We start from the raw sequence: 25,628 nt of genomic DNA, 5'->3' as shown, positions 1-25,628 counted from the left end.
TCTATAAACAGGAACACAGTGACTAAATGGAAGGTGAAAAATATATTGTTGTTTACACGCAACCTCACTTCTTCAACAACAAAGTTTTGAAGGCAAACTCGTCATTCCATTTCCATATTAAGAAAGTTGCAGACACTTCACTCTAATATTTCATAGTAGCATTTGCTGCCTCTTTCTTAGTGAAACAGAAAATTATTGTAATTATTGTTAGAATTATACTTGCTACTGTCCCTATACTGTGGTTTCTTTTTGTGGCCATGCATCATTCCTAATGTGAACTATCCTTTTTTTATTTTCAATCTTATCATCCTCCTTTATCTTTGATGCTATCATGGTCAAAAAAATTATGTACTAATGAAATGGAAGTGCAGTAAAAAATATACCATGCTGGATCAGTGGAAGTCATCTTAAAATAAAAAGTTGCCAATCTCCCAATAACTCATGGTCAGTGGGAGAACACATCTTGTGCTATGTAGGAATTAAAGGTAATGTATGGCATAAAGGAACCTGCACAAAATGATGTGACTAGAGAAGAAATGCTAATTTAAATTAACATATGCAAGAGGAGCACTCGAAAATATGTTTAGTATCACAATGACTTCATCCAATATACCAATATACTAATTTTTAGATAATACATTAATAATGTTCACAGATAATACACATTAATTTCATTTATTTATCCAAGAAGACCAATTCATTCCTCTTCACAATGTATCACAAACACATTGTCAGCCTAGCCAACGTGTTTCATCCTTTGCACAGGGCTTCATCAGGGACCCATTGTAATGAAATTCCAAGTAATGTATCAGTGTAAAGTTCCTCTCCTCTCCAGTGTCCCTTTATTGTTCTTCTTTGGGATATAGTGGTGATATTGGGTGGCTTAAAAAAGAAACACTTAACATCTTCTGCATTTTGTCTAATACGTATACCTGATTCGTAATTTTCAATTTAGTGAACTACTGTTTCATCCTCAAGTGCACAGTATCTGGCACTTGATCAACATATTTATTTCCAAGAGTAGTCGCATTTTTTCCAGCCTTATGGGTAGCACACTGGACCACAACAATCTCCTTTGGTTGCAACATTGCCTTCCTGAGATCAATTATATAAGGACTGCTCTTTATGAGAGCACAGGAAGATGTCATGAAACCTTGCTCAAAATCATGCACCAACCCAGAACCATACTAGCAGTCTGTATAAATTGTCACATTAAGATTTTCCGACAGGCAACAAGCTCTTGAGCTTAAATTTCATTTGGCAGATAGGATATTCCAAGAACTTCAGAAATGGGACACACTGCATAGGCAGCTTTCAATGAAATATACTGGTCTCTGAAACAAGAACCATCATCAAATAGAGTCAAGTCAGCAATTTCCAAAGGAGCCTCTTTTAAATCAGGTCTTGGTTCAGTACATAACTCAGTAACCCCAATTCAACCTTATTCACTTGCATTGTCTTCATCCTCATTTTTATCAGTCTTCACAAAGTTTGTCTCAGATGGGAAGCAGTGTTCCGGGGTTAGTGAACTGCACCTTTTATTTGAAATATGTTCTGCTGGCTGTAAGAATGACCTGTTCATATCTATTTAGCCTACTATTTGTCATGTGCTGAGTCCTTGTTTGTGTTAACAGGAACTCAACTAAATGTGGGACATATATAATCAAAGTATATCCATCATTATTCCTTCACTTTGCTCAGTGGTAGTACAAACAGCTGCAACGGATTCCAGACTGCCAGGAAGAGTTATAGACTACAGCTACTGTATCTAATACAACTGGAAGGTAGGCCACAGGCCTCATCATTCCACCATGTCTCTGTGTAACACTTGATAATGCACATTCACCCTTCTCATAACGGTACAGAAAGAAGTAAAATTATAGTCAGGCATTCGAAGGGCAGGTGCTTTCCATGAATTCTATCTTAATCTGTGGAATGCCTCTAAACGCTTTTTGTCAAATAGTATTGTTTGTGTGCTAACCTTATTTAAGGTTTCACAAGGAAAAGTTTGGGATCCACTGATGGCGGTAAAATCCTCACCTCCCTCTTGGTGTTAGGAGGATTAATTTTCAGAATTGAAAAAAACGTGTTCTTTAGAGACATTCCTTGCACCTTTCTCAATATGACCATGATATAGGACTTATTTTTTATAATACTACTTGTTGGGGACACTTTATGACCACTCTCAGGCAAATGATTCAGTTGTGTCATTGTGTTGTGTGTACAGTCCTATTGTTTTGGATGCTACCAACACATCATCAATGTACTGTACTATGACTGAATTAAAGGATAATCACAAATCTTCTAGATCCTTCTTCAGAATTTGACTAAAGATTGAAGGAGATCTCTATATCTTGTGGTAATTTATGCCACACAAGAACTTTATTTTGAAATTGAAATGTAAAAAGGAACTGGCTACCCTCATGCAGAGGAACTGAGGAAAACACTTGGCATAAGTCAATGACTGTATACCATTCTGTATCTGAATACATTTAGAACAAAGCACTGCTAGATTCAATACCACTGGGCAAAATAAAATTACACATTCAATACAATTTGGGAAATGATGCACTATTTCCCACTAGATTTCTTTGTCTCCATCACAGGAGAACAGAAAAGGCTAGCACGTACCTCTTGAAGGATTCCTTGCTCAATCGTTTTTCAATAATAGGCTTCATATCCTCTTCAGCTTCCCTTGAAAGCTTATATTGCTTAATCCTTGAGAAAATGGCATCAGGCTTTTAATTTCAACCGGCTCTGCACTTGTTCTCAGTCCTATCTCTTTTCCAGAGAAATATCACACCTCTTCTTTGACAGCATGTCTTACATACAGAGGTAAGTCATCTTTTGGTAAATCTAGAAGCAACAGGACCCTCGAATCTTGTGATTTATTTTTAAACACTAAGGGGTATATCTATCTAAGCTTTGCATTGCCCTTGTGCCACACAAGGCAACGCAAGGGTGACTGAAAACCTAGATAAGATTTATCAAGCCACGCAAGTGCACCTTGCATATACCTGCAGTGCTTGGTATATCTGCAGTAACGCAAGACAGCGCAAGTCACTACACTGTGTTACTCTGATCCAGGGAGGTATTCCATTGGTAGGGCGTGGAAATTTCCTTGCATCCACCCATGGATTTTGGCGCATTCCCAGATTTACCATGAATGGTACACCTAGGAATGCTTCAAAATGCTATGCCTTCGCCTGAGAGGCGTAATGAGGAGAAAAAGCTTTATTTCTTTTTGTGAAAGCTTCAAAGGATTGTTTTGAGCAGGAAGGTCTTCCTTCCTGCACAAAAAACCATCCTGCTTGCAACACAAGAACCCTGCAGCTGAAAGCACAACATTGCAAGGAAAGAGCAGAAAGACACCATATCTTGATAGATATAGTGCATTCCTTCCCTCTCCATTTCACGCAGTGCAGCAAAGTGTCTTGCTGAGTAGCATTGCATGAGAATATAGTAAATATGGCCCCTAATCCTCATCTTGTATTTTCATTACAACACCATCCGGTGTGCAATAAATTACACAGTTCATTTTGTAAAGCAAGCTTCTGCCCAGTACAACTTCCTGGTGAACAAGGAAAGCAACTGCAAATTGCAAAACCTTTCTAAATCGATCTACACAATATAATCTCTTGTCTGTTCAACAACAAATCTCACAATCAGAAGAGGCAATAACAAAGAACCACACCCTTACAGGTACAGTTTTAAAAAACAATTCACACCAGATAGACTTCTATCCATTAGTAAATTGACAGGCTAATGCACTCACTCCTGCACCATAAGAAACAAGGTACACCAACACAGGTTTTACACGCCATCCCGAAATGGAAAATGTGTTCATTCGGAAATCCCGATATATGTGCATGTGTCACCTCACACTACACGCTGCCTTATGCAGACAAGTAAAACACATTATTTTGAGATCATGGATTGTGACAAATCTGATACCTAATCCAATTGATAATAAAACAAATTCTTTATAAAAGAAATTCACAAATAACCATACTACAGCAGCAAAACAATGATCAAACCACCAACCGAAACCAGAATCAGCATTGCATACCCAAGCAGTTTGCAAACAGCATAACAATCGATCTCAGAAAACTAAACTTCAGTAACACATCACAAGCACTGCACAAGACTCACAACTCATAGAAGCATACTGCCCTATTTATACTTATGCTTCAAACCACCAAGCAACCTCAATGTAAGTCATTTCTCGACAAAATCTTGGCACTGGAATTGCACCAGAAAATCCACTATCTCTTGAGATGGGGTAAAGGACCAAAAGAAAACTTAAAAGGGGTCTCGTGGCACTAGGAGGCTTTCTCTAATGAATAACCATTCTCTGCTTCCGAGATTTGTGAGAGCAAAACCATCCCATAACGTTTGGACACCCCAAACTTAAGACAGCACAAAATGGTACCTCTTCTGGTTCTTCCACAGAATAAATTGCATGTTAAGGCACCCTCTAACATCAATTGGTAGTGAAAGACAGATCACATAAGTAGTGGAGCCCATTCAATAACTGGGAGTGATTCTGTAGGTGGTGGTGTTGGAAAGAGCTTCATGCTCATGATTTGCTGCTCACCAAACCGCGATGTCACTTCTTCCTTCGTCAGAGCCTGTCTTTTCACTGATAAGAGCTGTCCACATTGACCTACTTTTCCCTTGGCAAACTTCTACTTACCCTCCATGCCCACTAATTATCTTACCCTATCTTTTTCAGCAGCCCCTCATTGTGGGAGATTTGTTTCTTATGTACTTCAGTTTTCAGTTAAAAATGTCCTGTTTAATCTTCTGTAATGAATTACAATGTCAGAATGTGACATGGTTGTAATTATTGCATGTGAGCTCAAAACCTTTAGCTTCACAGCTGATTGTATGTATTTAGATACAGGGGGTCATTCCTACCCTGGCGGTCATGGACCGCCAGGGCAGGGGACGGAGGAAGCACCGCCAACAGGCTGGCGGTGCTTCAGGGGCATTTCTGACCGCGGCAGTAAAGCCGCGGTCAGAAAAGGGAAACCAGCGGTTTCCAGCCGGTTTTCCCCTGCCCCAGGGAATCCTCCACGGCGGCGCTGCAAGCAGCGCCGCCATGGGGATTCCGACCCCCTTCCCGCCATCCTGTTTCTGGCGGTTTTCACCGCCAGAAAAAGGATGGCGGGAACGGGTGTAGTGGGGCCCCTGGGGGCCCCTGCAGTGCCCATGCCACTGGCATGGGCACTGCAGGGGCCCCCTAACAGGGCCCCATTAAGATTTTCAGTGTCTGCAAAGCAGACACTGAAAATCGCGACGGGTGCAACTGCACCCGTCGCACACCAGCAACTCCGCCGGCTCCATCCGGAGCCGGCTTCATCGTTGCTGGGGCTTTCCCGCTGGGCGGGCGGCCTTTTGGCAGTCGCCCGCCAGCCCAGCGGGAAAGTCAAAATGAACCTTAACTTGAAGGCAATGTGTAAAGTATTTGTGCAACACTTCAAACAGTAGAACAGTGAAAATACCACACAAAAGGATTCTGCACCAGGTTGTAAAAAAGCGTATCTTAACCCCTTCACTGCCAGGCCTTTTCCCCCTCAGGTGCCATTTTTTTTTGGCTATTTGGGGCAGTTCGTGCTTAGGCCCTCATAACTTTTTGTCCACATAAGCTTCCCACGCAAAATGTGCATCCTTTTTGTCCAACATCCTAGGGATTCTAGAGGTACCCAGACTTTAGACCAAGAAATTAGCCAAAATACAGCGAAAATGTTGTCTTTAAAAAAGAAATGGGAAGAAAGGGCTGCAGAAGAAGGCTTGTGGTTTTTCCCTGAATATGACATCAACAGAGGGTTTATGGTGCTAAAATCCCCATCTTCCCAGCTTCCAGGAATAGGCAGACTTGAATCAGAAAACCCAATTTTTCTACACAATTTTGGTATTTTATTGGGACATACCCCAATTGTACTATTTTTTGTGCTTTCAGACTCCTTCCAGTTACTGTGTGAAACCAGTGCTGGATCCTAGACAGCTAAACATTTCTGAAAAGACGACAACATTCTGAATTTGGCAAGGGGTAATTTGTGTAAATCCTACAAGTGTTTCCTACAGAAAATAACAGCTGAATTAAAACAATATTGAAATTGAGGTTAAAAAAAACAGCCATTTTTCTCCACGGTTTACTCTGTAACTTTTTCCTGTGATGTCAGATTTTTTTTAAAGCAATATACCATTACATCTGATGGACTTTCCTGGTTGTGGGGACATATAGGGCTTGTAGATTCATTAAGAACCCTAGGTATCCAGAGCCAATAAATGAGCTGCACCTTGCAATGGGTTTTCATACTGTACCGGTTATACAGCAATTAATTTGCTGAATTATAAAAAGTGAAAAATAAGTATCAAGAAAACCTTTGTATTTCCAGAATGGGCACAAGATACGGTGATGAGAAGCAGTGGTTATTTGCATATCTCTGAATTCTGGGGTGCCCATACTAGAATGTGAATTACAGGGCATTTCTCAAATAGACGTCTTTTTTACACACTGTCTTACATTTGGAAGGAAAACATGTAGAGAAGGACAAGGGGCAATAACACCTGGTTTACTATTCTGTGTTCCCCCAAGTCTCTGGATTAAAATGGTGCCTCACTTGCGTGGGTAGGCCTAATGCTCGCGACAGGAAACACAACATGGACACATCACATTTTTACATTGAAATCTGACATGTTTATTACAAAGTGCTTAGCTGTACATTTTGGCCTGTAGCTCAGCCAGCACCAAGGGAAACCTAGCAAACCTGCGCATTTTTAAAAACTAGATACCTAGGGAAATCCAAGATGGGGTGACTTGTGGGGCTCTCACCAGGTTCTGTTACCCAGAATCCTTTGCAAACCTCAAAATATGGCCAAACAAAAACACTTTTCCCTCTCATTTTGGTGACAGAAAGTTCTGGAATCTGGGAGGAGCCACAAATTTCACTCCACCCAGTGTTCCCCAAGTCTCCCGATAAAAATGGTACCTCACTTGTGTGGGTAGGCCTAGCGCCTGCGACAGGAAATGCCCCAAAACACAATGTGGACACATCACATTTTCCCAAAGAAAACAGATCTGTTTTTTGCAAAGTGCCTGGCTGTGGATTCTGGCCTCTAGCTCAGCCGGCACCTAGGGAAACCTACCAAACCTGCGCATTTTTGAAAACTAAACACCTAGGGGAATCCAAGATGGGGTGACTTGTGGGGCTCTCCCCAGGTTCTGTTACCCAGAATCCTTTGCAAACCTCAAAATCTGGCCTAAAAAACACTTTTTCCTCTCATTTTGGTGACAGAAAGTTCTGGAATCTGAGAGGAGCAACAAATTTCCTTCCACCTAGTGTTCCTCCAAGTCTCCCGATAACAATGGTAACTCACTTGTGTGGGTAGGCCTAGCGACCGCGACAGAAAATGCCCCAAAACACAACGTGGGCACATCACATTTTCCCAAAGAAAACATAGCTGTTTTTTTAAAAGAGCCTAGCTGTGGATTTTGGCCTCTAGCTCAGCCGCCTCCTAGGGAAACCTGGCAAACCTGCACATTTTTGAAAACTAGAAACCTAGGGGAATCCAAGATGGGATGACTTGTGGGGCTCTCACGGGTTCTGTTACCCAGAATCCTTTGAAAACCTCAAAAGTTGGCCAATGAAACACTTTTTCCTCCCATTTTGGTGACAGAAAGTTATGGAATCTGAGAGGAGCCACAAATTTCCTTCCACCCAGCATTTTCCCAAGTCTCCCAATAAAAATGGTACCTCACTTGTGTGGGTAGGCCTAGCACCCGCGACAGAAAATGCCCCAAAACACAACGTGGAGACATCACATTTTCCCAAAGAAAACAGAGCTGTTTTTTGCAAAGTGCCTAGCTGTGGATTTTGGCCTCTAGCTCAGCCGCCTCCTAGAGAAACCTGGCAAACCTGCTCATTTTTGAAAACTAGACACCTAGGGGAATCCAAGATGGGGTGACTTGTGGGGCTCTCATGGGTTCTGTTACCCAGAATCCTTTGAAAACCTGAAAAGTTGGCCAATGAAACACTTTTTCCTCTCATTTTGGTGGCAGAATGTTATGGAATCTGAGAGGAGCCACAAATTTCCTTCCACCCAGCGTTTCCCCAAGTCTCCCAATAAAAATGGTACCTCACTTGTGTAGGTAGGCCTAGCGGCCGTGACAGGAAATGCCCCAAAACACAACGTGGACACATCACATTTTCCCAAAGAAAACAGAGCCGTTTTTTGCAAAGTGCCTAGCTGTGGATTTTGGCCTCTAGCTCAGCCGCCTCCTAGGGAAACCTAGCAAACCTGCGCATTTTTGAAAACTAGACACCTAGGGGAATCCAAGATGGGGCGACATGTGGGGCTCTCACGAGTTCTGTTACCCAGAATCCTTTGAAAACCTCAAAAGTTGGCCAATGAAACACTTTTTCCTCTCATTTTGGTGACAGAAAGTTATGGAATCTGAGAGGAGCCACAAATTTCCTTCCACCCAGCGTTTCCCCAAGTCTCCCAATAAAAATGGTACCTCACTTGTGTGGGTAGGCCTAGCGCCCATGACAGGAAATGCCCCAAAACACAACGTGGACACATGACATTTTACCAAAGAAAACAGAGCTGTTTTTTTAAAAGAGCCTAGCTGTGGATTTTGGCCTCTAGCTCAGCCGCCTCCTAGGGAAACCTGGCAAACCTGCACATTTTTGAAAACTAGAAACCTAGGGGAATCCAAGATGGGATGACTTGTGGTGCTCTCACGGGTTCTGTTACCCAGAATCCTTTGAAAACCTCAAAAGTTGGCCAATGAAACACTTTTTCCTCCCATTTTGGTGACAGAAAGTTATGGAATCTGAGAGGAGCCACAAATTTCCTTCCACCCAGCATTTTCCCAAGTCTCCCAATAAAAATGGTACCTCACTTGTGTGGGTAGGCCTAGCGCCCGCAACAGGAAAGGCCCCAAAACACAACATGGACACATGACATTTTCCCAAAGAAAACAGAGCTGTTTTTTGGAAAGTGCCTAGCTGTGGATTTTGGCCTCTAGCTCAGCCGGCACCTAGGGAAACCTACCAAACCTTCGCATTTTTTAAAACTAAACACCTAGGGGAATCCAAGATGGGGTGGCTTGTGGGGCTCTGCCCAGGTTCTGTTACCCAGAATCCTTTGCAAACCTCAAAATTTGGCCTAAAAATCACTTTTTCCTCTGATTTCGGTGACAGAAAGTTCTGGAATCTGAGAGGAGCCACAAATTTCCTTCCACCTAGCGTTCCTCCAAGTCTCCCGATAAAAATGGTACCTCACTTGTGTGGGTAGGCCTAGCACTCGCGACAGAAAATGCCCCAAAACACAACGTGGACACATCACATTTTCCCAAAGAAAACAGAGCTGTTTTTTGCAAAGTGCCTAGCTGTGGATTTTGGCCTCTAGCTCAGCCGCCTCCTAGGGAAACCTGGCAAACCTGCTCATTTTTTAAAACTAGACACCTAGGGGAATCCAAGATGGGGTGACTTGTGGGGCTCTCATGGGTTCTGTTACCCAGAATCCTTTGAAAACCTCAAAAGTTGGCCAATGAAACACTTTTTCCTCTCATTTTGGTGACAGAATGTTATGGAATCTGAGAGGAGCCACAAATTTCCTTCCACCCAGCGTTTCCCCAAGTCTCCCAATAAAAATGGTACCTCACTTGTGTGGGTAGGCCTAGCGGCCGTGACAGGAAATGCCCCAAAACACAACGTGGACACATCACATTTTCCCAAAGAAAACAGAGCAGTTTTTTGCAAAGTGCCTAGCTGTGGATTTTGGCCTCTAGCTCAGCCGCCTCCTAGGGAAACCTAGCAAACCTGCGCATTTTTGAAAACTAGACACCTAGGGGAATCCAAGATGGGGTGACATGTGGGGCTCTCACGAGTTCTGTTACCCAGAATCCTTTGAAAACCTCAAAAGTTGGCCAATGAAACACTTTTTCCTCTCATTTTGGTGACAGAAAGTTATGGAATCTGAGAGGAGCCACAAATTTCCTTCCACCCAGCGTTTCCCCAAGTCTCCCAATAAAAATGGTACCTCACTTGTGTGGGTAGGCCTAGCGCCCACGACAGGAAATGCCCCAAAACACAACGTGGACACATGACATTTTTCCAAAGAAAACAGAGCTGTTTTTTGCAAAGTGCCTAGCTGTGGATTTTGGCCTCTAGCTCAGCTGGCACCTAGGGAAACCTACCAAACCAGTGCATTTTTTAAAACTAGACACCTAGGGGAATCCAAGATGGGGGTGACTTGTGGGGTTCTCCCCAGGTTCTGTTACCCAGAATCCTTTGCAAACCTCAACATTTGGCAAAAAAAACACGTTTTTGTCTCATTTCAGTGATAGAAAGTTCTGGAATCTGACAGGAGCCACAAACGTACTTCCACCCAACGTTCCCCCAAGTCTCCCGATAAATATGGTACCTCACTTGTGTGGGTAGGCCTAGTGCTCTCGAAAGGAAATGCCCCAAAACACTATATGGACACATCAAAATGATCATGTACAAAACTACCTGTTTTTGCGGGGGCACCTGCGTTTTCGGTCCTGGGCTCAGCAGCCATCTAGGGAAACCTACCAAACCCAGACATTTTTGAAAACTAAACACCTGAGGGAGTTCAGGGAGGTGTGACTTGCGTGGATACCCAATGTTTTCTTATCCAGAATCCTCAGCAAACCTCAAATTTAGCTAAAAAATCACATTTTCCCCACATTTCTTTGTGGGATCACCGCACCGGGACACATTTCCTACCACCCAATGTTCCCCTCAGTCTCCCGGTAAAATGATACCTCACTTGTATAGGTAGGCCAAGTGCCTGTGACAGGGAAGAGCCAAAAACATGTTGAAATTGAGGGGGAACCAAAGCGGGTCCAAAAGGGCAGTTTGAAAAAAAACATTTTTAGGCTGACAAGTGCAGCAAAATTTTTATCAGTATAACTGAGACAATGTTGGGTGGTAGGAATTTTGTGGATTCCTGCAGATTCCGGAAGGTTCCAGCACAAAAATGTGGGGAAAATGTGGGATTTCCAGCAAAGTTGGAGGTCTGCAGGGCATTCTCGGTAAGAAAATGGTGCGAGGTGCATGTGAAGCACACCACTCTAGAATCAACCAGATGTTTGGTTTTCAGATGTGTCTAGGTCTTGTGGATTTTTCTAGATGGCAGAGTCCCAAAGTCAAAAAAAGTGCAGCCCTCACCATTCCAAGTGGGATGATCTTGAGAGTTACCAAGCTCTCATGGACCAAATGTAAAACCAAAACCCCAAATATTCAAATGTCCTCTTGCTTGCCATGGGATAAGATGTTTTAGTGTGCGGGGGGAGAGCTGAAAGACTGTTACCCCTTCAGTTGGGGTGGGGGCATAACCAGGCCCATACTGGTTGGTAGCCACCACCCCACTATTTTTATTTTTTTAATTCCATGACATCTAGTAGACTTTCTGCTCCCTCCCGGGTGTGGATTCGGGTAAATTGCCCCGTCTGCCCACTGGTGGGCAGAACAACTTTGGCCCTATTTATTTGGGGTGGGGGTATGGCCATACCTCCAACCTCTTATTTTGAAAAGAAAATCTTTCCTAGTCTCTGGTGGGCTTTCTGCCCTCCTTGGGGGCAGATGGGCCTTCCAAAAATAGGCCGATCTGCCCCCAAAGGGGGCAGATATTGCCAACCGTAATGTGCCCCCATGGGGAGCGACCCTTGCCCATGGGGCTGCCCCCCCAAACAAAACACACACATACACACCAATCCCTAGTGTCTTGTGGTTTCTGCCCCCTTGGGGGCAGATTGGCCTAACAAAAATAGTCCGATCTGCCCCCAGGGGTGGCAGAAATGGCCTAAATACAATTTGCCCCCCAGGGGAGTGACCCTTGCCTCCCCATACATAAAATCAAAAAGTAAATAAAAAAAAATATATATATATATCTGGTGTCTAGAGGTTTCTGCCCCCCCACGGGGGGCAGAAAAGGCCTAAAAATATTTCCCCCTCCCACCCCCGGAACCGTCCTTGTCCAAGGGGCCTCTCCCCTTATGTGTTAGTATAAAAAAAATGTCCCTGGTGTCTAGTGGCTTCTGCCGCTCCCCCCCCCCCCGAGGGCTGAAATGGCCTAAAAGTAATTCCCCCCCCCCCCCCAGGTAGCGACTCTTGCCTACGGGGTCGCTCCCCACATATTGAAAAAAAAAAAAACCTTTTTTTATCCCCGGTGTCTAGGGGTTTTCTGCCCCCCCGGGGGGCACATCGCCCTAATTATATTAGGGGGGCAGAAATGGCCTAATTATATTAAGCCGATCTGCCCCCGGGGGGGCAGAAATTGCCTAAAAATAATTTGGCCCCCAGGGAGTGACCCTTGCCTAAGGGGTCGCTCCGCACATATAAAAAAAAAATTTAAAAAAAATTATCCCTGGTGTCTAGGGGTTTTCTGCCCCTCCTGGGGGCAGATCAGCCTATAGCCTAATTATATTAGGCCGATCTGCCCCCAAGGGGGCAGAAATGGCCTAAAAATAATTTGCCCCCCTGGGAAGCGGCCCTTGCCCAAGGGGCCGCTCCCCTCATGTCCATTTCCCAAAAAAATTAATTCCCTGGTGTCTAGTGGGTATTTCTGCGATCGGGCAGCAGAAATGCTTGCAGAGACATGAAAGGAACGGAAAGGAAAGGCCTTTCCTTTCCTTTCATGTCTCTGTTGGCCCCCTCCTCCCGAGCGGAATAGAAATGCTTTTGCATTTTTCTTCTGCATCGTGCTGGAAGAATGCTTCCAGCGCGATGGGAGGTGACCTCTCATGAGATCAGCAAGCGATTGCAGGCTGACGTCATCAGATGTCACTGGGGGGTTTGGAGGGGTCAGGGTGGAAGGGGAAGCGATTCCCCTTCCAGCCCTGACCTGGGGGGCTGGAGGTGCAGCCCTCAGGAGGAGCGCTAGCGCTTCTCCCAAGGGATGGAAAAACGGACGTAATGGTTACGTCCATGGCGTCTGAGAGGCGCAGCCATGGGCGTAACCATTACATCCATGGCCCTCAAGGTGTTAGTAAATAAAACAAGACCAATATGACACAAGTCCAATACGAATACCTTGAGTTATGATTTTTTAAAGAATAAATTGTAAAATAGTGCTTGGAAGCCAAAAGCACCCACTCGGAATAGCTGAATGAGCCTGACCATGATAAAGTCAAAAGTTCAGGACAGCCAGGATGGAGCATGGGCCGGCCACAGGTCCCCCTTTGGATCAGCTGAACCACAGGACCCTAAATCCTGGTTTCAGAGCGTTGCATTGGTTCCGAACCATGCCGTCAAGGAGATTTTTCCCACACAGTCCAGAAGCTGTGTCTAAATTCCACATGTAGCAATGGTGATGTGTCGGTGCTGAGATACAGTGGAATTTGGGTTCAGGGTTCGGCTGCATCGCCGTCGAGGCCATGCTTTGATTATGATCGGTTGAGAGGCTGTAATGCAGAGTGTTGGCATCGTCATTAAGGCTGTCCTCAACGGGGATGCGGGGACCTTGTGCTGCAGATAACACCACAGTGTCAGTTTTGATGGTGATGCCCTGGTGCTGTTCCGCACAACAGCAGCGACCGGTCGATTTTGCCCATGCAACCACAGCAATGTATTTGTTCTGCCCATACAGCGGAGGATGCATCAGTTCCGCTGGAGCAAACAATTTAGGTCCACTTACAAGGGCCCAGGACTGGGTGACATGACTTGGTAGAGCAGACTCACAGATGGCAGTGTCCAGGTGCAGAAGCAGGGTGGTTGGAAGTCTGTTATGTCCCTGAGACTTCGGAACATGAGGCCAGCCAACTAGTCCTTGGAGTCACTCTAGGTTCTGGGTTGGAGAAATTCAGGTCCAGTCCTTCTCACTCCCAGGCAAAAAGGCAGCAGGCACAGGTCAGCATAGCAGAGCAAGAGTCCAGCAAACAGCAGTCCAGAAGAGTAGCAGGCCTTCAGCAGGTCTTCAGCAGCACAGCATCCCTTCTTCCTGGCAAAGTATACACAGGTCCAGAAGTGTGCTGAAGTGATTGCATCGGATGTCGAGTACTTATTCCCAGTTGGGCCTTTGAAGTGGGGGAGATGTCAAAAACATGCCTTTAAAGTGCATAGGGTCCCTGCCCTTCCTGCCCTGGCCCCAGACTCACTACCTGGAGTTATACAGCTGTTTGTGTATAGACAGGAGTCCAGCCCCTCCCTCCCATCCTGCTCAGGATGGCCCATCAAGGTCCATCCGGTCACACCTAAGCTCTCATTGTGTGTGGCCATCTAGGATGAATACACGAGCACAGCTGTCACCAGACACCAAACAAAGAGACAGGCAGTAGACACAAAATGGTTAAAGTAAAAAAATGCCAACTTTCTAAAAGTGCCATGTTCAGAATTGCAATTTAAAATCCGACTTTACCTGAAGTTGTTATTTTAAATTGTGATTCCAGAGACACCAAACTCGAAAAGTCTATCTCTTCCAGATTGTGAACAAACACTTATCAGTTATAATAAGTTACTCTCAATGTTAACCTATTGAAGAAATAGGCCTTGCAGTAGTGAAAAATGAATTTAAGAGTTCTACTAGGACTTATAAAACTTAAAAGTACATGTCCAACTTTTTAAATATACTGCACCCGCCCTTGGGGCTGTCCAAGGCATACCTTAGTGGCGACTTACATGTATTAAAAAGGAAGGCTTGGACCTGGCAAAAGGTTTACTTTGCCAGGTCGACATAGCAGTTGAAAACTGCACACACAGTCTCTGCAGTGGCAAGCCTGAGACAGGTTTATAGGGCCACTTATGTGGGTGGCACAATCAGTGCTGCAGGCCCACTTGTAGCATTTCATTTACAGGCCCTGGGCACATATAGTGCACTCTGCTAGGGACTTATAAGTAAATTAAATATGCCAATTAGGGATAAGCCAATGTTACCACGTTAAAGGAAAAGAGCACAAGCACTCACTCACTGGTTAGCAATGCTAAAGTGTTCAGAACCCTCGTCCAGCTCTCAAAATAATGGCCAGATTTTGTAGAATTACTGGTAGTGACCACACAGATTTATATCATAATATCGAGTGACAAAATATCATCATGATAAAATATCATATCCAGAATCTTGACTGATTCCATATCAGGACACCACATACATATATGGAAAATATTTAATATTCCTAACTCCACATCCACATCTACGTACCTTAAAGCCTTCGAGCTAAATAAATGGGAAGATAAGAATGTAAAACCTATACTTACTTGGAACACCAGCCACTCCAACAAGCATGACAGAAGGCCTGATTTAGAGTTTGGTGGAGGTGTTCCTTCATCACAAATGTGACGGAGATCCCATCTGCTGAATTACAAGTTCCATGGGCAATAATGGAATTGTAATACAGCGAAGGGATGTCTGTCATGTTTTTGACAGAGTAACTCCCTCCGCTAAACTCTAAATTAGGCCCAGAGTTACTAAAAGCAATGTCAGGACAAGCTTAATCATTTTAAAATGCCTCCACATGATTAATTAAACAACACCCACAGCAACAAGTGCGCACCAGCACAAAGGTAGTACTCACAGCTCTAAATCTCCCAAACTCTGTATGAATTGTCATTCAAAAAGCAGCTTTAAATGTGTTTCAGGGCTTGCGTCATCTGTTTCCAAACATCAGCATATCAGTTTCTCAAAATGCATGGTTTGCTATCAAGTATGCACTTTCCATTTTAAGTTAACACGGTCATAAAAAATGTTGTGAAAATTAAAACTTAATTTTTGCCTCAAAAGCAGTTTTCATGCATGGTGCCATCATGTCAGGTTATAATTTCCATATTGCAAATGCATTATATTGACAGATTCTGTCCCACCTGCTCAGATATGACCATCACATGCCATGAATGCCCACCGTATTGCCAAAGATGCCTATATTATGCCAGGGTTGTGCAGCATTGTGTCAAGGCTACAATTATGTCAGTCATGGACAGTAACATTTCAAGGATGGCCATAATTATTTGACATATGGCTACAATTAGGCTAATCATTATCAAAGTATGGCAAGAATAGCTGATATTATGCCATGATAGTCCAAGGATGCCAAACATTTGTCAAGATTTACCATTATTATGCCAGTGACAAGGGTACTTCAGGAATTGCTGTAATTGCACCTGAGAGTAACCCTTTGTAGTGGAGGCACCAGGTACATTTGGTGTTCCCTGACACCAGGAACTGTATCCAGGGAGAGACAATGGGCCTCATTACGAGTTTGGCGGGTGGCAAAAGCCACCCGCCAAACTCGTTCCGCCTTCAGGCCACACACTGGCGTCCCATTAAGAGTTCACCGCAGGGCCTTAACATTGAAGCTGGCCGGAGCCAATATGGCGGTGGGTCTGGTGCAGCAGCACCCGTCATGCAATCCAGTTCCATTAATTCGGGAAGTGGAATGCGCAACAGGCTATACATGGGGGCCCCTGTACTGCCCATGCCAAGTGCATGGGCAGTGAAGGGGCCCCCCAGGGGCTCCCTGATGCCCCATTCTGCCAGCTTTTCCATGGCGGTGTAACCACCATGGAAAGGCTGGCAGTATGGGGACTAGTAATCCCCCAGGGCAGCGCTGCTTGCAGTGCTGCCCTGGCAGATTAAAACCACCAGGACCGCCAGGCTGCAGGCTGGTTGCAGGCTGGCGGTAGCCTGGCGGTGTCAGCGGTTGGACCGTGGCGGCTGCACCACGGTCCTAATAGGGCACTTGGACCACCCTGTCCGTGGCAGTCCGACCGTCATCACGAGTGTGGCGGTCTTGGGACCGCCACACTCATAATGAGAGCCAATGTCTTTCAAGGAGGGACATGATGCCAGCCTCAAATACAACACATACATACTACTGCACATATACGTACACATGCACACAGAAACATCCAAGCAAATACAGATACATGCACACTCCGCTCACACCATCTGAATCAAACAAGACTGATGCCTGCCTCAAGTCTCAATCCAGTCTCTGCTCTCCTTTCATACAGGACTTCTAATGCACAGTTCTCACATACTTCAACTCTGTCTCCAGCAGCCACAGGCTTTGGTGACTTCACTCTAGCTACTCCAGGCACTTATTTTATGGCCAGGTTTTCACACGTATTGTATGATTGATAGAGTAGGGCTTACAAAGTGACTACTCTCCAGGTGGATTTCTTAAATTGGGAATAAAGACAAATATTCATGTTGCATGAATGTTTGCGGCCCATCCATTTGTTTGGCTGGTGGCCACTCCAAAGGATATTTAAAGGTGCAGCTCTGCCTCCTTCAATATGGCTAGATCCTCTGAATTATGTACTGTTCTTGGCTTCAATTCAGGGAGCTACTTTCAGAGTACTGTCAAGCTACCAGTAGTTCCAGAGCTACCCATTGGAGATCCCTGCTACACAGTGTTTAGGAAAAAGCAAAATGCTTTCTCCGAAGCTGTGGGGTATGACCAAACAAAGAAAAAGAAACAAGGTGTGATGATTCAACCACTGCTTCCAATTGAGTAATTCTGCTAGTTTGCCCATGCATGAAAGAACACGTGCACATGCATGTGTCACATTGCAAACACATGCAAGCAGAATGACTTGGGCACCATTTCCTATGCTTTTTTTATTTACCGATTGAAGACACCAGTTGTATCAGTAAAGTAAAAATGAATAATTTTTGTGTAAATGCACAAAATAAAACCCAAAAAGCCATCAGTTGAGGGTGCAACGGAATACCTATTGGGAGGAGCAGATGTAGGAGGTAGGTAAAAGCAGTGCATGTGGGTGAGAGCAACACAGGGATGGGGAGAAGCACAAGAGTGAGTGAGGACATGTGGGTGAGGGAGAAGCAGGCAAGGGTGAGAGCAACTTGAGAACTTGAGATGGAGGGAGAACACATAGGAGAGAGCGATATAGAGCATGGGACAGAGGAGAAGTACATGGATGACAGCAAGCAACACATAACATGGAAGAGGTGGGTATTTGGAAGACAGTGGCTCACACAAGGGAGATAGCTGGAAACCACAGGTACCCTCCTTGAGTTCTTAACGAAAAAGAAAACAAGCTCCCTAAAAGTGAGAAAGAAGTCAGGCAATTCAAAGGGATGATAACCAGAGGGACAACTAGAAGATGGTCAATATGAGGCACAGAATGCCATTGAATAAGAAGCCTGGCTGGTAACCCCATATATGGGTGAATCCAGTCATTGATTGCTTGTGTTCCAGCTCAGGGAGAACCAGAGCTGGCTGTTTGGGCTGGGTTGTTCCCATTAGAGCAGAGTCAAGACTTATTTGCATGTGGCTGGGACCAAAACGGATGTGGCATGGTGGGAGAAAAACAATGGCTTGAGATTCAGACCTGAGCGATTGTTAGTGGCTGAGATTAATTAAAACATTCCATTCATCATTTATTTATTTTTTATGCCCTGAGTGTGACGGGTATGCACAAACATGAGTCTCATGCTCACTGTGCCACTGGAACCAAGCTATACTTGGCTAATGAGCCCATGTGTTTGGGTTCAGGGAGAACCTGGCCTGGCCTGGCAGATTGGGTTGGATTTTTCCCACTAGAGCAGGGTCATGACTGATTTGTATATCAGTCCAAACTGAGGTGGAATGGTGGGCAAGAAATGAGGGACAGGGATACAGCCCAAAGGGATTGCCACTGGCTGAGATTTATTCAAGCATTACATCCATCACTTTGTTTCTGATGCCACTGAACATTAAGCAATCAAATGAGAGTGACAGTAGAGCCAAGCAATAGCGAGCAATGGGTGGGCTGTAAGTCCACTATAAGCTCTTGGTGAGCCTACAATACTTCTTTAGCAATCAAACAGCCTGTGCTGTCTGGTAGGCAAGTCCTAAAAAGTGCCAATCTGCAATGGAATGCATCATGCAAAGTCACTTTTCTAAAGTAGTTCACATAAAAAGTATATTCAAGAAGTGATAACTATAAGCTGCAAAATCTATTCCACCTCTCCTCATGGAGTGGCTATAAGGTATTCAAATACTATTATACTTTTGCAACATTAGGGAAGGTCCACAAGTGAGATTTTAGAGCAACAATGTACCCATTGACTGGCATTATAGCAGGGAATGATTCAGCAGTGCAAAATAACTTATTGAGAGATATTAAAATGTATGTTGCCCAGGGGCGGCCCCTACGCTATGGCGGAGGATCGTCACCCCACTGCTGAAAGGCAGCAGAACAATAAAATGATAACACACTATAGTATTATCATTTGTTTTTTTGCTTCCTCCTCGTAGGGCAGATTGGGGCGGGCAGTCTTCATCAGGAGAAGGGGGAGGAGGAGTAGTGTGCACTCTAAGTGCGCATGTCGGTTTTGGCCGGCCGTCCAAGGCCAGCCAAACCAACATGCACACTTGGAACTCTCCATCTAGGCTGTGTTGCACAGCCTGTATGAAGAACCAGTGCAATCTCTGAGTCCCCAGCTGAGCGGCATTTCAGGGCACTCTGACCAATCCAGGCGCTTCTCTCATGCTGGGTAACAGCATGAGAGGAGCGCCTAGATTGGGAGAAGAAAAAAGAAGCAGACATGCACAGAGGCGGTGAGGAACGCAGAGGCATCATGCGGCAGGTACGTGTTTTTTGAGAAAAAAAAGTATTATTCCCACCCCCACACGAACCCTTCCCCACGCGACTCCCTCCCCACCGAGCATTATTACAAGCAGCCACTGCTGCTATTGCCTACAAAAAAAAGTCTCACTTCACAATGGGTGGATTTATTTTTTTGTATGTGTTCATATTGAAATTGACTCGTACTTAGTGAGTCCTGATTCACTAAAAGTTTGCTATGCATTGTTGTGACATACTCTTGACTGCTGAATTACTCGTGAATTTTCAGGACTTGGGGCCAGATGTAGCAAACTGTTTGCGACTCGCAAACGGCGAAAATCGCCGTTTGCGACTCGCAAATGCATGTTTGTTATGCTGAAATGCATTTTGCGAGTCGGAACCGACTCGCAAAATGCATTTCCTAGTCGCAAATAGGAAGGGGTGTTCCCTTCCTATTTGCGAGTCGCGGTGGCATGCAACTCCAGTACGCGGTCGCAAATGGAGTCGCAGTTACCATCCACTTGAAGTGGATGGTAACCCACTCGCAAACGGGAAGGGATCCCCATGGGACCCCTTCCCCTTTGTGACTGGACCCAAAAATATTTTTTCAGAGCAGGCAGTGGTCCCTTGGACCACTGCCTGCCCTGAAAAAATCCGAAACTAAAGGTTTCGTTTTTTTTTTCTAAGTGCAGCTCGTTTTCCTTTAAGGAATACGGGCTACACTTGGAAAAAAAAAACTGCTTTATTTAAAAGCAGTCACGGACATGGAGGTCTGCTGTTCCCAGCAGGCCTCCATCCCCGTGAGTGCCCAGAGTCGCTATGGGGGCGCAAATTGCGACCCACCTCATTAATATTAATGAGGTGGGTCTTTGCGACCCCACAGCGACTCGCAGAAGGTGTCTGAGACACCTTTCTGCATAGCAAATTGCGACTTGCAATTTGCCAGTCGCACTGACTCGCAAATTGCAAGTCGCAATTTGCTAGTTTCCTGCATCTGGCCCTAAATCACTCCTGCTCATGGAAGGAAACTATGGGACCAGAGTCATAGGCCAAGGTCTATGGCACCCTCTTGGAACATCACACAACATCCTAGCATGGCACACTCACATAGATTTCGGTGGGGATCAACAAGCCTATCTCACATGTCCCAAAATGCATCACTTCTATTGATTTCAAGTGGCTCTCTATATCCGGCACCCTGAACTACACCTCTAAAGATAGATTGCCTTTATCAACTTCAGGTGGGTTGCATCATGCTCCTAAAAATAGATCACCTCCATCTACTTCACTGAGATTGCCCACCCAGCAAGCCTGCATCACACACTGCAACAATGCATCACCTGTATTAACTTCAATGAGATCGTCCAGAAAACGTGCATCACACACCAAAACAACTCATCACCTGCATTAACTTTAGTGACTTCACTCACCTATCAAATCTGCATCACACACCAAAATAAATATCCCATCCACTACGTTCAAGGGGGGGTCATCTTTCAAGCAAATTTGCTTCCATTCGTCCAATAAATCACTTCTATACACTTCAGTGGGTTCATCATCCCAGCAAACCTCTGCCATGCCACTAAAATTGATGATTTACTATTACTTTCTTTTTAAGATAAGAGGGTGACAGTGCCAAAATGGTTTGCCACACTACAAAATGGATGACCTCCAACAACCTTAACAGGCTCCCCAAAATGGATTAGCTCTTTTTACTTTTATGGGATCACCCTGTCAGAGAACTGTCACCTCACTAATAAAATTGGAACCCGTCCTTCAACTTGACTGGAATCACCTTCCCACTAACTCTGCATCATGCTCCCTAAAATGGTACACCACCATGGGCCCCAAATGGACCCTATTTGTTGAATTCAGCGGAATAACCCTCCCAGCAATCTCAAACCCTCTCACAAAAAGAAATCATCTGTATTTGCTTCAGTGGATTTTACCTATCTCCAGCAAAGATGCATCCTTCTCCTGTCATAAATCACTTACATTCACTTCAGTGAGATCCCTTTCCCGGCAAGCTCACACCCCCACCCAAAAACAGGTCACCCACATTTATCTCAGTGTCATAACTGCAGCAACAAAATCTTACTGCATTCCTGAAGTGGGGTCACCTCAATCGTCTTAGATGTGTACCAGTGTCTAGAGAAACATGCATCAAGGGATCAAATCCACTGACATCCTTGGGATTATCCTCCCAACAAATTGTATCATTCTCCCCAAAGGGATCATTTCTACTGAGTGCAGTGGGGTCACTCTGCCCAGTAATTACACCATGCCCAAAACAGAGCCCCAGTATTCATCTCAATGGATAGCCATTTCAAACGGATGTGCACCATGCTCCCAAAAATGGATCACATCTGTGGATATCAAATGGATCACTCTTCCGGTATATCTGCATCACACCTAAAATAGATCACCTCTGTTAACTTCTATGGGACAATGTTCTTGGCAAATTTATAGCACACCACACAACAGATCAACTCCATTCAGTTCTGAGGAGAGCTAAACATTCACCATCATGAGTTTGAATCCCAGCAAGGCATACCCGGCCTTCCATCCTGCCCGGGTGGGGAAACCGAGTACCATAAATTGGGCAATAATAACATGTATTTTTGAAGCGCTTAGAAACGACAGAAGTGTGGTATCCAGCGCTAAAAACAAAATAGGCTGTTGTTATTATTTAAGTGAAATCACTCTCCCTCCCATGCATCAGATCATACTTTACCCACCTGTGAGAATCAACAAGCCCGTTCCCCTCAAAGTCGGTCCCGCTTTCTCCCTACCCTTTCCCCCCAATTGTTCAACATTCACTCTATCGCCACCCTCGTTAAGTCTCGCTCCCCGGGTTCTCACCCCGTTGGCCGCCGCCATCTGCACCACGGTCTCGGTGGCCGCCCTGCCCAGGTACCTGCCGTCCCCGCCAACCACCATGGTGCAGCCCTGGCGGTCGCGCAGGTCGATGGAGGACAGCACGCATTGGATGTAGTTTTGCAGGTAGTTCCTACGGCCCTCGAAGAGGGCGACCGGCTGCCGCAACCCCCCAGCGCCCGGCTTCTGGTCCTCGTAGGGCACGGTGGGCACGGTGAGCACGGGGATGGGGATTCCTTCCATTGGCCGGCTCGGATGCCTTCCTTCGCCTGCCTCTTGCGGGGACTCACCGACTTCCCCTGCCCGACTGCCCCTCTTAGTCAGAGAAAGACGGTCTGTTTGCCCCTAGGGTTTTGCCACTGCCGTGCTCGTCCCAAGCCTGTCCGCAGCTCCCAGCGATTAACCAAGTTTAGTCCTTTTGAGGGCGGCGGCACTTCTGCTGTCCCGAAGCCACAGAAAAATGTTTAATTATTCCTCTGTTCCGGTTACTCGAGTGATCCGACACAGTCACTTAGGGTTGTTCCTCTCGCGCCAATGCACTGTCGTATATTACTCTCTTACAGAGTCTAATATTTAAAACAGTCAAGTTAGAACGCGCACTGAGGGGAAATTATCGCAATGATGAGGCCAAGTGCGTTTTCATGTCCTGTAAGCTGCCGAAGCCCCTCGGACTGTCAAACTCCTCTAGACACTCCCTTTCCCTCAGCTGTGGGAGTTTCCCTGTGTGCAGGCTGCTTTCCCTGCCGAGTTACCACCCCAACATGCCCCCTCCGCAGTAGGCGGGCAGCGAGCCCTCGCTCCTAAACAAATGCGAGCCTTCGAACAAGGGCAGGAGGCTGCCAGAATGGGCGCACAGCCGGACCCCCCTCTGCCACTGACAGCGGTGCGGACCAAAAATAGCTCTGCCGAAGAGAGGCTGTGAATTGTTGTCCTGAGCTGCCAAAGATGTGTAATTTGATGCTGTGTTGTGTGCATTAAACATTTGTTCTCTGATATCAGATGCTGTCAGCCGTTCTCCTTTCACACGGCTGACCAGTACTGCAACCAACACATTCTCAAAACGTGGGTGTTACTGTACTTAGAGGAGTCCGCGTTCTTTTACCAGGTACATCTTGATATGCTGTACTATTTACTTTTTATAGAGCGGTAATGTATTCTCTTATTCACTATTAGTGTAATAAAACGGTGTATAATTAGCTGGAGTATGCCCTTCCATGGCAGCTGAGGGAAGTAAAAATGTTTTTAAATGTATGTTGTGTGCAGGCTTGCGGGCGATAGCGTCTTTATGTGCGAGAGTCTATGTAACAGTGAATTTGTATGTGTTAGTATGTGTGCGTGAAAGTGGAGGTCAAAGGGCATGTGATGTCATTTCCGCTACCCTTGGCATTTCGGTGAGTTGATGTCCATGCCTGGGGCTATTAGATGATCCAGTTGTTTCCACTCCTTGTCAAGAAAGTAATTTCTATGGCTACTGCAGTCTACTTACGCACTATTTTACATTATGCTATTACGAGCTAGTATTAACTTTCTACAGGCTCCACGCTTCCCAATGAAAAACAGGCGCCTGGAGCTCGACTCATCAAAGTAAATAGGGTAAGTTTCCAGTGTCCTCTCAAAGCAGCTAAGTTTGACCTCCCTCTGGAGTACACTTGGGTGGTACTGTCACAGTTTTGGCCTCCAGATGCCCACGGTCCTACCAACACTGAGATCAAAGATCACAAGGGGTGCCCAAGAGTGTAGGTAGACATGATGGCTGGTGTCTAGAATGATCCTTCTAGGTACACTGACCCTTCACCCATGATGCTCTTGTGGGCCATCATTAAAACCTTCAACTTTATCCTTGCTGTCAGCCATAGCCAGTGGAGGCGAGGCGTAGCTGAAGATAAATGATTCCAAGGCTGCAACTTCAGGTAGCCCAAAAGGTTTCATTCTGCTCTTGTTAGAAGCAAACGACGACATAGGTAGGAGATCCTATAGCAGGGACTTGGTATAACCCAGTTTAGAAGGCATCATTGGTATTGCATGTAACAAAACAGTTCTTGCTTATTTGTTAAGAAATGGTCCCATATTGTCCAACATAAGTTGGAATTCACATGATTTACTTACTCTTGTAATTTACTTGGATAGGGACAGGTGTTCATTCACCCGCAAGCCACTTGATATTCATCACAGCTGGCAAGCATAGGGGCTATAAGGAAGACACTGGCATAAAGTTGCAGCTTTGTCTACTTCTCCAACTTCAATTTTTCATGCTATGAGGATAAATGTGTTGATACATCTAGTTCTCAATATTCACTAGGCAAACAGTATTGGATATGACCAACCTGCTAATGATTTGCACCACCAGCTGTGTATCTTCAGTGCCCATCTGGAAAACTAGCTGGTAGTTCCTTAACACCAAACAGATGTTAAATAATGTTGGAGAGCGGGCAGAGCCTTGGCAGGTCCTACTGCTATACTCAAGACTGTGAAATCCAATCGAAGATAAAACCAGACATTTGACTTTTTGCCTGCACTACTGTATTGATTGGACTTGGTTTTATTGTCACCTCTTTTTAAATATAAGGCAACACAGACCAAAATAACTTAGATGTATATATTGACAAGGAGTAGCAAGAGAGGTGGGGTGAAATGTCACCCAAAGGGTTTCTGCCCACCAACGAATACACCATGAACTAGGAAGAAGAACTGGCATGGGATGCTGCTTCCACCAGGGTGTCGTCACCTGAGCCCCGTGCAATGCTGGAGTGTGTTAACCCTTCTGTTTAGGGTCCTCCAAGGATAGGAAAGGGGGCTTCCATAGGGTTGGGAGAGGGGGCTTGCTGCTATTCCTTTCGTATATTATGAATACTCTTTCTATGGGCCCAATTCACAAAGGTAAACTTAGACCAAAAGTCTGTCCTTGCCTGCAGTTGTGCTTGTAAGCTTGGGATCCTCCTCATGACAACAGACCACAGGTGTCCTGTCAGACGACTTGGAGTCTAAAAGGGGATGCACATATGCTTTTATACAGCCTTTGGTCCTGGCTAGAGAGCAGACAAGGGATGCGGGGAGTGGGAAGATGAGGCCAGGGGTAGGAAAAGGCAAGGGGATGGGGATGGGAGTTGATATCACTGGGTTTTAGGTTTCCCGGCCCAAAACAATGGCGCATAATGTGTTAACCCCCAAGACCTGGGTAGATCAGGGATAGAAAATGAGTAGCCA

At 45.2% G+C, this 25,628-nt stretch overlaps 1 protein-coding gene across 1 annotated transcript in view; it reads right to left on the bottom strand.

Annotated features, from left to right (window-relative positions):
• PGM5 (phosphoglucomutase 5) overlaps positions 1-23,114 on the bottom strand; it is a 712,996-nt gene extending 689,882 nt beyond the window's left edge. Inside the window, exon 1 of the mRNA XM_069228665.1 lies at positions 22,410-23,114. Coding sequence (XP_069084766.1) covers positions 22,410-22,667 — 258 coding nt within the window. The 5' untranslated portion in view covers positions 22,668-23,114. The remainder of the gene's footprint in view (positions 1-22,409) is intronic.
• Positions 23,115-25,628: the final 2,514 nt, after the last annotated feature.

This window comes from Pleurodeles waltl, chromosome 1_1 (genome assembly GCF_031143425.1).
Source record: "Pleurodeles waltl isolate 20211129_DDA chromosome 1_1, aPleWal1.hap1.20221129, whole genome shotgun sequence".
NCBI lineage: Eukaryota > Metazoa > Chordata > Amphibia > Caudata > Salamandridae > Pleurodeles > Pleurodeles waltl.
This window is presented reverse-complemented; position numbering and strand designations above follow the sequence as displayed.